Source organism: Cyclopterus lumpus, chromosome 8 (genome assembly GCF_009769545.1).
Source record: "Cyclopterus lumpus isolate fCycLum1 chromosome 8, fCycLum1.pri, whole genome shotgun sequence".
Taxonomy (NCBI): domain Eukaryota; kingdom Metazoa; phylum Chordata; class Actinopteri; order Perciformes; family Cyclopteridae; genus Cyclopterus; species Cyclopterus lumpus.
In genome coordinates, this window is record NC_046973.1 from 10,236,503 (window position 1) to 10,249,569 (window position 13,067).

Here is a 13,067-nt window from a genome sequence, read left to right on the forward strand (position 1 = left end):
GCCCAATTAATGAATGCAGTAATGCAACGCTTTCCCATAACCAGTACATTTGAAGTCAAACAGTTAATAAAATCCTAACAACTATGTGTTTTGTTTTGTGGACTTCTCAGTTATTTCAGACCATCAAAATTAATCTTTTTGTGTGAAGAACATGTACAACAATGTAATGAAACGTTTGGTGATTGGCTGCTAATATTGAAGAGCCCACAATGCAAAACTCAACCTTATTTGTCCCATTTTTACCCCCATCCACATGCTTTCTTAGGGAAAAGACTCGCCCCAAAAATGTATCCTGGATCATGGACTAACTCCACAGCCGGCTTAGTAGATAAGTGTGTGTCTGAGAAGTTTGAGAAGTCAACCTCAGGAAACCGTACTGTACGCTTCCCGCTCCAAGTTCCTCGTTCCACTTTTAAGAGTTTTATGATGACAACTTCATTGTTGAATGCATGATAAAAGACAACAAGGAGTACAGATGATTGATACATGCTTGGTGCAACAGGAGGCCACATGTCCCAGTTATCATCCAGGAGTAAATAGAGAGCGCAACACCCACCCTCTCCAGGAAGGGGCAGTGCAAAGGGTTCCTCCTGAAGTTCTTCCAGCATTCTGTAGTCTGCACTGTACTTTGCTGGGGTGGTGGCAAAGTTGGCAAAGCTGGGAAGGAAAGTGTTTTGACAATCTGGAGGCAGTGGCGGAGAGGATGACTGCTCAAGTCACAGTGGATCCACCGATCAGGTATGGATTTTATGATCCGCCGGATGTCCTTCATGAAGCAACCAAACCATTCAGAGCTCGGAGGGGGGTACATGTGTCTGCTGTGGCAGTTAACCGGAGAACCCACGCCGACACAAGAGCTTCTTGCCGGGAGTCGACGGTGCTAACCACTGCATGCCCAGGAGAGAAGGACGGAGACCAAGACCAAAACATACTGGACCCTCAACCCCTCTACACCCGGCTGTGGTAGATGGGCAGCTTGTCCCATCCAGGTGGAAACAGCAGACTGAACACCAGCTGAGGAGACCACAGACCATGCCAATCCCTTTGGACTTTGCACCGAGAACAGCAATGCATCAGTGGAGGTACAACACTGGTCAGAAGTACTATATGTACCGCTTGACCTAGAACTCATATAGTTTTTATTTGTATTCTTTTTTTCCAATTTATCTGTACTTATTTCTGTTTTGTGCTGCTGCAACATCTGCATCTCCAACAAAGGCTCATCTCATCTTAATAAGTCAATATGTAACTGCTATGTTATGTTTAGTGTCAGCAACAAAGTCCAGAGCTTTCTATACCAATGTTTGATTTATCAAGAAGTTTCGTCCATGAAGTTCTGTAGAATATGGAATATGCAAATACAGACAACAGACTAAATGAATATGGTCATTCCATTGCAAACTGTTTTCAAGCAACATTTATATTTTGTTGGACAAGTCATTTTAGAAAGAGATTTAGCAACCTTCTCAACCTCACTAACACATGCACACAAAACAGACAGCAGAACCAACGAGCTCCGAGAGAGGCGTCCGAGTGTCTGCAGACAGAGCGATGGGGAAGTGTGCGGTAGTGTTCTCACACTATTGTACAACATCTTTTGGTGTATTACATCTACCCTGGGCTTGGATATGAGACACACAGTGATGGGGTAGACACAGTAGCATGATTCAAGGAGCTAACTCAATGCTATTCAGTGCCATCCATGGCGAAGCTTCTTACGGACCGTCAACACAATCTAAAAGGCAGTATTTATTGCAGGGTTGGTGTACTGGACTGCATGAGACCACACAGCTGTGCATGATAGCATCCACTTCCTGGACATGTAGACATGATACATTTTTATCGATGGGAGACATATTTACAGTGAGATCATTGAGATAAGGGGAGAGACTTCCAGAAGATCACATTAAAGCATAGATAAGGTGGGATATCAAAATGATTAAAAATAAAATGAAATAAAAAGAACAATCAGTGGATTGCCCAGAGCTTGAGCAGAAGGCGGTGGGGAGGACATTAAAAAAGTATTCTATCAGGCAGAGGAATGCAGCTCCCTGTCATCCCTCTCTTCCTCATCCATTCTGCGTCCATGTTTCCGGAAGTATTTGTAGCGCTGCACGTACAGCTTCACGAGGTTGCTGACTTTGACCGGGTTGATTTCTCCAGTGCGGCTGTGGCAGATCTGAGACATTGACACAGTGATTTATTAGCCTGTTTCAATCCAAAAGACATACCTTTATATTGTGTTGATGTAGATTTATTGTGGGAATAGATAGCCAGCTCGACTTGTTTGGAAGCATTACTAAAACTCCATTAGTGGCCTCGGCCTAACCAGTGATGTGCTCTGTGTCCTGTGATGTATGTGCGGAGGCCGACCTTGTGCACTGCCTTCCTGAGGATGTCTTTGTAGTCATCCTTGTTGATGTCTTTGCGCTGATAGTAAGGTTTGATGGCGAGCTTCACCTCCTCCACTGCCCGCTCCTGGGTGTGCAGCTTCTTCAGGTACTGGTTCATGTAGGTAAGAGAAATGTCAAATTAATGGAATAATAATAATAATAATAATAATAATAACAATAACAAGGTTCTTTTTGGTGCTTTTACAAACACAGCTAAAGTGCTTTAGATTATTATAACAAAGATAACAGCAGAGACAAGGCCTCTATTTAAAACATTTAAGTAATGTCAACTCAACCCTTCCTTCATGTTAACCGGTTGTCTTCAGAAGTTTAGCGCAATGTACATTTCTGGAAGACATGAATCTCAGACAGAAATGCTATTTTCCTTCACATATTGTTACATCATGAACAATGTATCACGTCATCCATTATTATATTATTTGGATAGTTGTAGAACAAGATAAATAATAACTAAAGGAATGATTATGTAGAGGAAAATAAATAAATTATCATTCAATACCGATGTGGTTTGAGGTCTGAACTGAGAGCATCAAGGGTGAATAAATAGTGTTTACTTTACTGTTAAGTTGACAGATATGGAATTTAGGTTTCTAAACTTTGACCAGCCATGCTGATATGCGGTGTTTATGAACAAACTGGGTCTACGTTATTTGTCTCGTGTTTACTTTGACTTCGTATCCAAATGCTAAGATCAGTAAAATACTTTAATATACAAATGTTTTAGTAACAGCTTCTGTAATGAATGTATGCAATTGTATGAATATGTTCACATTATTCAAGAAAGTAACAATGATAACATTGCAGACTGAAATAATTTGGACGGAGACAAACATATTGGGTGGACGTCAACAAGAAGCAGCAAAGGTTGGACGCGTTACATAACAGAGAGCGAGCTGTCCTGATCTGGGCATGAATCTAAACTCACCTTATCAGGGTCTTTGCTCTCATTGTCCCAGCCAGTGTCACCAAAGCTCCCAGACAGCCCCATGGACATGATGGAGGGTGGGGTCTGTGCACAGCCACCACCTATGGAGGGGTGCAGGAGAGAGGGAGGGGTTTTGGTGCTGCCAACCAATGGAAGGGAGCTGTGGAGGATGAACTGGGCTGGGCTCAGACCGAGAGGCGGAGGGAGAGAAGGAGAGGGAGGGATATGTGAAGAGGAGGCTGAGGAGGGAGGAGCCAGCTGCTGCGACTGGCTCTGATTGGCCTGTGAGAGAATCTGCATGAGACAAAGTAAAAGGCACAGTCAGACCAGAGGTCATCCCCATTTAATAGGACTGAACTTTGACAAGCAACATCATGTTCTCTTTAAGTCTGTGTTTGAGAGAGAGAGCTCTCATCAAAGACAAAAACATGCTCCTCTTTTTGACAGCGTTTTCATGCTGTGAGTTTGTGTGCGGAGTCAGTCAGATTTGGTCACAGCGATGGCATCGCCGGCATTAGCCCCCCCTTACTTCACAACTTTAGCGGTTGAGTTGAAGATGGGTGTGGTCTGAGCCAGGGACAGGGTTCATACACATTTTAACCAATGGATTTCCATGACTTTAAATACAGAAAACCTTAAATGACACAAATGAATGAGAGACAATAGTTTGATTAAAAGAATAAACATTTATTTATTCTTTTAATCAAACTGTTGTCCCTTACATACACATCCATCTGTTTGGACTTTAAATAGTGGTTCAGGCTTTCGTCAAATAGAAAAACATCGGCCCGTTGCTTCCACACGCTGGACAACGTGAGACTCTTGAAGTGATGACCGAGCCCCAACGAGCAGAGATGTGCGCATTTGCTTTCAACACAAGCAAAATTGTGTTGCAATCTGGCTATCGGGGAATATTTGTCGAAATAGCAGGCTGGCATCTTCGGATGATGAACATATGAATAGAACAAATTTCCATGACTTTTCGAGGCCTGGAAATAACCATTAGAATAATATGACTTTTCCAGGTTTTCCATGACTGTACGAACCCTGAAGGGAGCTGGAAGTAGGGGGGTAGGAAATGGGGAAAGAGCATTTTTGTGCCACAAGTGACATACTCCACATTGTTGACCTTGACTATGCTTGCTGCAACTATTCATTTATGTTTACATATTCTGAATGTTAGAAAAAAATGACGTACTAGAGAATCAGTCACTCACCATAACTATTGGTCTTTGATCAGAATCTGTGATCATTTGCATGCACCATTTAAACAGAGTTTAAATACAGCAAGTGGCCTTTTCTTCAACAATGTAAAATAAAATGTAGTTGTTTCTATTACTTTTCTTGTGAATAATATGAAACACATAATGTCAAAGGAAGACTGAGCAGAATGACAGCTGAACACAGAGTGGAGCTCTCTGACCTGGCTGGTTGCTTGAATGAACTCTTGTGCTTTCGCTCTGCTGGCGATATTGGCCTCCTCCATTTTGAAGAGCAGAGCAGTCACTGAAAGGGAGAATGATGAAGACCATTTTTCTCAAAAATGAGCATCTATATGGCCACACAATAATAAACATAACATAATTGACAAGGCAACATGTCATCTATCTCTTTGGGCCTATCAACATTGCATGCGTCGCTTTCTGTGTGCCAGCCCTGTAGTTTTCATCCCTCCATCATTGCAATTCGTCCAAAATATTTGGCCATTTTACAATACAATATAAAAAGAGGATATCGTGAAGTCATATATCATTGTGAAAGCTAAGACATTTTGTGCCAGAGGAAAACAGTATTTAACCTTTGACCTCTACAATATAACAAGGCTCTGGAGATGCCCTTATAACTAACTTCATATGGATCTGATGTGCTTATCCGCCATCAAGAGCACACAAAGAGTTGCTCTTGATGGACGGACAGCAGGAGGTGGCATCATAATATAAACAGTCAAACACAGGCAATGTTTGCCTCATGTAGAATATTCTGTCTGAATATGTCGGCCATATTGTCTGCCAAGAGAATAGTTTTGGTTGCTGCTTTTGACATTCCTTATGATGCAAATCCAGGAAATGCATTTGAGAAATGTACAAATGATTTTGTTTTGTTTGTCAGGTGTTTGTTGTGTCACAAACAGGCTACAACTGAATTTGCTTGTGCATCCTTGTGTTGCATAAAGACAATAAATGATCTCTGAATACATCAATATTTAAAATTATGTAAACAACAAAGCTTAAAAAGAATGTGTCGAACACAGAATGTATAAATTAAACGGGTTGTTGACGGTTGTGGTTGAACCTATTCTTCCCTGTCTCCTTCATGGTATCCTCCACATTGACACAGGTCAGAGTCAATGTTAGAGTCCCGCTGACCCTCAGCGGGACTCTAACAGTAGAGACAGGGTGTAGGTGACAGTTGATTGGATTCTAATGGGCTTAGTTGCAGTAATGGACCGAGCCATCTTGTGGGGCCTATGGCTTCACAATGAACTGATTGAGGACTAGAGCTGCTTGTGTTGTGGACATGTGTGTACATACATTACATGGTCTGTTGAAGGAGGAATAATGTGCTGTGGCCAGTAATTACTTCACCATCACCTTCTAATGGAGGACACGGTTATCTAACTGCAGCAGATCTACTGTGTCCCTGACGGATACGACGTGTGATACATGATATAGCCGATAGAAGTCAAATGGCTGCCACGAGCAGCTTTTGTGATGGCTCCATGTCTAAAAAACAATATAAGAAAATAAAAAATAAATAAATTTAAAAAAACTTAGTCCCAAACTGTACAAGTTTGATGCTTGTGTGAAAAGGTGATTATTTGTAGTTTTCCAGAATAGTTGTATTTTATATAAACGTCAAATACTGGATAAACCTGGAAACCTGGAAACGACTTGATTCTTTAGGTAGGTATTTTGTGCTTAGAAAGTGCTGAACTGCTCCAATAACAGAATCCAACGCACAGTTCTGAACATTGTTTGTTCCGATAACAAATGTTGTTATTCAAGTTAATATATAATTTTAAAATGATTGTTGTGCTCTTTATGGCAGATAGGCACATCAGATCCATATGAAGCTAGTTCTAAAAAGGCATTTCCAGAGCCATATTATAGTGTTAAGAGATCAAAGGTTACATTCTGTTGTCCTAGAAAAATTATAGTTTAAGCTTTTCAACAATATATGACTTCATGATAAGGGTTACCCTCTTTTCAACTGGCTTTACGGGTACAATGACCAAATCAATATAGGAAAGTAATTATGCTGCAACGTTATCTTACATTTCCAACACTAGGGACCTTTAAAAAGCCTTAAGCGATATGGTCCCTCCAAATTGGCTCAACCAACTCCCTGGCTTGGGTCCTGATAGTGTCATCCTTTGTATGCCCCTTCAAAATGTGAATGTTTCGTAATATCATGGCAGACTGTACATCTATGGAGGGTACTCACACGCTAGGACTCCTCCAGTTGTGCAGTCCACCCCGGTCTGCAGACTCCAGGGGAGGCCAGGCACTGCTGGAGGGGGGGGGGGAGGCGGCTTACTAGCAGACGAAGAGGACACAGAGGAGGAGGAGGGGTCTGACAAAGACAGAGGCAAGGAAAGGGAAGTGAAACCACAGCCTGCTGAAGAGGATGAGCATGGAGGTGAGGCCAGAGATTTGGGTGCTTGATCTGGAGGAGGGGGCTTGGCAGTGGGTGTAGACAAGGCAATGCTGAGGCCAGCTCCCTGGGGGGTGGACAGACTGGACGGACTGGACGCTGGGAGCGTGGGGCTGGTCTGGGTTGGACAGTCCTCAGCTAGGAAAGATGGGTCTGGAGTCTTACAGCTGCTATCCACAGTCTGAGAGTCTGGTGAAGACTCCCTGGTGTCCCGCAAAGGAGCCATGGAGGGTGGAGGCGTGTGGGGGGGCGAGGAGGAGGGCGGGAGCACACTGGTAGAGGAAGAGGAGGAGGAAGAGGAGGAACAACAGGGTGCAGGACCAGCTTGGCTCATACGTGGACTGATGGACTTGCCCCTATCTCCAATGGCTGACTGAACATCTAAGGAGGCTCCCCCCCAGCCCTCAGATGGGGCTTTTGTTTGGCTGTCGTCTCCAGCCGCCAGCCCTACAACTCCACCTTTTTCTCTCGTCTTCTTGGCCAGCCGACGGCGGCGCTTGGTTGCCAGAGATGATGAGGGGGAAGAGGCTGAGGAGGAGGTGGATGTGATGGAGCTTGGTTTTGCTTTCTTGGATTTTAGTCCTGCAGGACTGGTAAGGGAGGATGGTGGCGCAACAAGGCTGCTTCGTTTTCCCATACTGGCCAGATCTTTACTGCGGTTGCCCAGTGACAGTGGCTCTGAGCAAGGTTTGAGGAACGGAGACCTGCTCTCATTGTCCCTGCAGAAGACCACTGCAATTGAGTCACCCACCACAGAGCCCCCGGCACCCACTCCTGTACCCCCTGGCCCTAATAGGTCCATGCCCATCTTTCCAGAGCCAACTGAAGTCCCTGTGGTGCTGCTCACACCCTCACGCACCAGCACAGAAACTTTCGACTGAAGCTTGCCTTTACGACTGCCGCCACTCTCTTTCTTGGACTTGCCAGAGTGACCCAAATCTTTTCTGCTACCTTTGTCCCGTACTTTGTCCTTTCCCATCTTTCTGGCTCGCTTTGTTGAGGGGAGGCCCGATGAGGCAGCAGCAGAGCCTGAGGTGACTGTAAGTGAGGAGAGACATTTGCCTTTAGAGGAAGAGGAGGAGGTGGAGGATTGTTCAATTTTCTTTAATGCGTGAGATTTCTTTTTCGGGTGATGTTTTCCAGTTTTGGGGGTAGTTTTAGTTTTGGGGCTGGGGACTGGTGGTTCTGGAGGCAGGGCAGCAGGAGGTGTATCCTCAAGGGATGGGTAGTCTGAGTCTAAAGCCTCACCATCCAAAGACAACACGTCAATCACCAATTTGTCTGAATAGTGGTCTGAGTCGTAGCTGTGATACCTTGGTGGTGATATCGACTGTGATTGGCTGTGACAACTTCCCCGATCATCCATCTCTCCAGCTGAGTGCCATTTTCTCTTCTTCTTCCTCTTATGGGGCTTGTCAGAGTCCTGTGTGGGCCGACAGGGAGAGGTCGGTGCGAGTCTTGGGGAGCCGGGTACGGTGGTGGTGGTTGTGGTGGTGGTGACTGTGATAGTTCTCTTGATGGCAAATAGGTCAGACCCATTGAGGTCTTGGATAGATGGCGGGACAACAGGACGGCCGTCCCGACCCCGTTCCCTCTCACGCTGCCTGTCTCTATCGCCTTCCCTCTTTTCCCTGCTTCTTTTGGACCTCTTTGAAATGCCCCGCTCTCTGCTGCTTGAATGTTGTCTTCCCTTCCTTTCCTTCTCCTCCTTTCTAGGGCTGGAATCTCGATCTCTCTCATCTCTTCTATGACTACTTGTTCGATTTTGCTCTCTTTCTCTGTCTCTCTCTCTTCCTCTGTCTCTGTCGCTCTCTCTGTTTCTGTCTTTCTCCCTTTCCTTCTCTCTGTGTCTTTCTTCAGATAGGCTTGACAAAGGCTGTCTAGTGTGACCCCCTCTTCCTGAAGAGTTGCAGGATCTAGAGGCCTCTGGGCTGCTGTGCTGTCTTTTCTTCCTCTTCCGACTACTACTCCTGCTGCTCCTCCTTCCTTTAACTTCCTTCCCGGTCTTGTGCCCTCGTTCCTTCTCTTTGCTCCTCTCCCGACCTCCCTCTTTGTCCTTCTTACTCTTTTTTTTTCTCTCCTCCTTCTCCCCAGCCTTCCTATCCTTGCTTTTCTGTCGGTCGGAGTCCTTGGAACTCTTGGAGGACTTGCTGCGATTCTTGGTGGCTTGTTCTACCGGAGCTGTGAGAGGGGAAGAGGGTGTAGAAACTGGAGGATGGGAGGGAGGCGGTGGCTGAGGAGAGAGGGGAGAGGAAGCAGGAAAGGAGAGATATCTTTCCTTCCGCCTGCTGACCAACTTCCTTCTCAGATCCTCCACTCCTACCACAGGCTCATCCTCAGGTTCCCTGTCCACCTCCCAGTTGCTCTCTGTGCGCACAGACACAAAGCCATCACCGTCCAGCACCCGGAGGATGCGCTCTGGCTTTGAGCCAAAGAAGGAGACGCTGGGAGAATTCATGGGGAGGACTTCTCCAGCTGGTCTCTTATTGCCTCCATCTCTGTCAGCAGCCCCAACTATCTCACCTTCCTCTATCTCAGAGTGATCAGAGTCAGCAGACCTCTGCTCCCTGGATTTGGCAGAGAAACATTCCACTCTCCGTCTCAGAGGGAGCTGGGTGGACAGACCAGGGCTGGGCAGGTCAGTCAAGGTGTCAGTGGAATCTGGAGGTTCTTCCTCTTTTTCCTCATCATCTCCTCGCTCAGAATTTCTCTTCACCCCCCTCATTTTGCCACTTTCGTCATCATCATCATCTTCTGATGCTGGGGAACCAGTGGGGTCAAAGGGGTCATATTTCTCCCCTTTCTCCTCCTTCACTCCCTCAGTTGGTTGGAAAGGATCATACATCTCCCTTTTCCCGCCTTCTTCTTCACGATAAACACGTGGATGCATTGACTTGTGAGGGAAGAGTTTCGAGGAGGTTGTGTTGGGTGTAAGTGTGGAGAAAGACTGCGTTGCTAGAGAGGCAGAAGTGGAGGACACCCTGGCCACCTCTGACCCCTGGGTCTGACCTTTTACATGGTTCTGATAAGCTGAGGAGTTGGCGCAGACAGAGGATGATGTAGACAGGGGTGAAGACAGATCGGATGACGGCGATGACGGAGACAAAGAGGGCGAGCAGGGAGGAGGGCTCCTGGCAGTCTCTCTAATGCCACTTGGGGAAGAGGAGGCAGCAGGCCTCCGTCTGAAGCCTGATACTGGAGTCAAGTCCATGGGCCAGGAAAACCAGAGGCGCAGAAGTCAGACAGTGGGTCCTGGAGGATGGTCGCCACACTGGAAAAAGGGAATCAACCTATAAGAAAAGGACAGGACACATGCAGTCTTTGTCATACCATGAAAATCTACTGGAAATGTTCAGAACACAGAGGCAAAAATAGCTTGTGGTCTTTGTGATCACTTTAAGAGTGTGAGAATATTTTTGCTGGGATATAGCTGGTTAATTTTGATCAATTATAATCAGTGGTGTAACGGACCAGTGTTGATCCATGATCTGTACGGATCCGCCCTCACGGTTTGGCATGCATGTGAACTGTGGATTAATACAGTTTAACGTTAACCATTACAGTGTAAAAAATAAAGTTTTACTCACAATAGTTATCCACCAATATTCAGTGAAACATGTGATCAGAACATCATTTATGTTTTTCTATTCTCTGATCATGTGACATTGTTAACAACTAATCAACGTTTAATTCAACAGGAGAACAAGGGTTCCGTTCGGCTACAATATGATGCGTTCAGGTTTGGAGAAAATTAGTATGGGGCAAAAAGTCACGTTATCATGATGTGTTCACATGTAATCTTGTAAAATGTAGTGCTGGTGAGAAACTTGAATCACGTCCAGTTTTTTGAAGACGTTTTCACAGCAACATAAATAGATAGGAGATGAAATATGAGACGTTTACACCAACTCTAAGCAGCTAATAATACATAAATAAAATTACTAATGACAAGATTTGTTTTACTTAAAAATACAATCTTTTATTCCCTTAACATTTGAACTGTGTTTTATGAAGAAAAATAAAAAAATAAAAGACTATAACAAAGTTTTGATGGTATAAACTGACTTCAGAGCAGTTGAAATTATTATTGGGATGTGGCAAAAAAAGGTTATTTGGAGACCTATAGACCGGTTGCTATAATCAAACATATATATGGATCAGCAATTAGTATCGGTACAAAAAACGAAATCAGGAATCACTAAAAGTTATATTAGAATAATAAATATAAAGTTATATTTGTCCTGTTTTTTTGGTGCTGATCCAATCTGTGACAATCTAGTTGAAATGAGGCTGCTGCGTGCCTTTTAATACACTCAAGAGTTTAATAGCTCAAGGATTATTGCATCAAAGGAACTCAAGAAGGACAGAGATATCAGCTTATCCCTATGACACAGTTCAAGTCGAAATAGGTTCAATAGAGTCATGAGGTTTTACTCAAGTATCTCACGTTACCGTCGGGCCCAGTTCAGGACTTCTAGGATCTCTTGTTGAGCTTTTCTGTGGGTTTAGGTCTCAGTGCCGTATGATATGATAGCAGTGTTGGCGGTAAGTAACGCTGGACCGAACGTTACACGTTGGTGGAGCAGACAGAAGTAACGTTACGTTTGGTTTCCCTGTGAGACATTATGCTGTAACGGGGTGTGTGCGCACGAGCTTCCGGGTTAACGGAACGCCACCGGTTTGTTTAGTCGATGCTCATCGATACACATGATTTAGTGATTAAAAGAAGGACATGTCCGCTGCAGGGATTCAGTGAACGTTAGCGAGCTAGCCTAGCTGATCGGTTCGCACCGTAGCTAACGTTAGCTCCAGGTAGAGGGGGGCTGTGTGTCATGGTTTACCTGGAGTCCGGTAATATGCACTCTCTGATCACAGACGCCTTCTTGCATTACATTTATTCAACCGTTAAAATACAGCATCAACTGCTTTTTTGGCCATTTAGAAACGCAACCGGAGCCCCAGACCACCAATCGCCGCCATCTTGCTTCCTTCGCCTCACACCGGACCACAAAGAATGATGGGAAACATAGTTCATTACGCCGTGACGTCACCGCCCCGCGTCTTTCTCGCATTTCTCTGCTAAAGCACATTTCAAATGCATTCTAATAAAAGAACATTAACCATTTCAACATTAGCAAAATGCATATGTATACAATACAGAATGTACTGCAGGGACAGCGGAGCACGTTCTCCAACAGACTGCAGATACAGGAGAACATTCCTATTAGACTTTATAATAAATCTCCTCTGGCCAGATCCTCCTCAAACTGATCATCAATAAATCTTGCACCACTGTCACTTTATACATTAGACACTGTATATACGGTCATTATTTATTATTTTCATTTTCTTTATTATTTAAATTCTTAAATGTATCCCTGGGGATGAATAAAGCATAATCTAATCTAATAGAAAAGAGGCAATTCAACTTAATAAAATAAAAATCCTTAAATTCTTATCTTCAGATTTTAAGCATTCACAAAACAAGTTACTGACCCATAATTACAGAGCCTGCCTGGAATGTTCAATTTGAGTAATACATTACAATGTTTTATTGAAATTAACCACAACCAAACTCCAAGTGAAACATTTTTGTAAAAAGATGGTTCTAAAATAAATGGAATTGCAAATACATTTGTACTTTTACTTGGTTTCCATTATGTGATTGTTCTCATTCAAAAAGGTCTCAATTTCAAAAGGTGTGTGCCACCTAATCGTGTGCCACCTGTAATCGTTACACAGAAAATTGAGCTAAACTAGTTATATTTAGTTTAGCTAAATTAATGTTTGCTATCATGACAGCGATGCAAAGCAGTCCCCATGTCCTTATCCTGAGGTCCATAATTACATTACAGTTTCCTCTATCTATAACCAAGTTATAATATATTTGGTGTTCATTTCTGCATAACATTTAAAAAAAAAAAACTTAATAATTTATTTGGACATCAATTATCTATGTCCATTAAACTGACAGTAGAAACAGTGAATATATTCACTAAAATAACAGAATCACAAATACAGCTATGCAAAAAAATGTAGCAGTGTCAAATCAATTGGAAAACTTCTCTGTGAGC

At 43.8% G+C, this 13,067-nt stretch overlaps 1 protein-coding gene across 4 annotated transcripts; it reads right to left on the bottom strand.

The window, feature by feature from the left end:
- Positions 1-1,399: 1,399 nt before the first annotated feature.
- scaf1 (SR-related CTD-associated factor 1) lies at positions 1,400-12,000 on the bottom strand. Of its 4 annotated transcripts, none has more exons than XM_034539251.1 (7): positions 11,835-11,993; positions 10,465-10,520; positions 6,784-10,264; positions 4,763-4,845; positions 3,340-3,633; positions 2,374-2,502; positions 1,400-2,179 (listed from the first exon to the last, which is right to left on the bottom strand). In XM_034539251.1, the coding sequence occupies exons 3-7, from the start codon at positions 10,202-10,204 to the stop codon at positions 2,030-2,032; spliced, it is 4,077 nt and encodes a 1,358-aa protein (XP_034395142.1). In that variant the 5' UTR covers positions 10,205-10,264; positions 10,465-10,520; positions 11,835-11,993; the 3' UTR covers positions 1,400-2,029. The 4 variants fall into 4 exon arrangements, with proteins under 4 accessions (XP_034395142.1, XP_034395141.1, XP_034395140.1 ...); XM_034539250.1 differs by having other exon boundaries at positions 6,784-10,283; XM_034539249.1 differs by lacking the exon at positions 10,465-10,520 and having other exon boundaries at positions 6,784-10,283; positions 11,835-12,000.
- Positions 12,001-13,067: the final 1,067 nt, after the last annotated feature.

Coding starts and splice junctions, on each gene's coding strand:
- scaf1 (XM_034539249.1), bottom strand. CDS start 10,204: ATGGACTTGACTCCAGTATCAGGCTTCAGACGGAGGCCTGCTGCCTCC. Junction 3,634..4,762: donor TCATTCAAGCAACCAGCCAG/GTCAGAGAGCTC, acceptor TGTCTCATGCAG/ATTCTCTCACAGGCCAATCA. Junction 2,503..3,339: donor AGAGCAAAGACCCTGATAAG/GTGAGTTTAGAT, acceptor TACATGAACCAG/TACCTGAAGAAGCTGCACAC.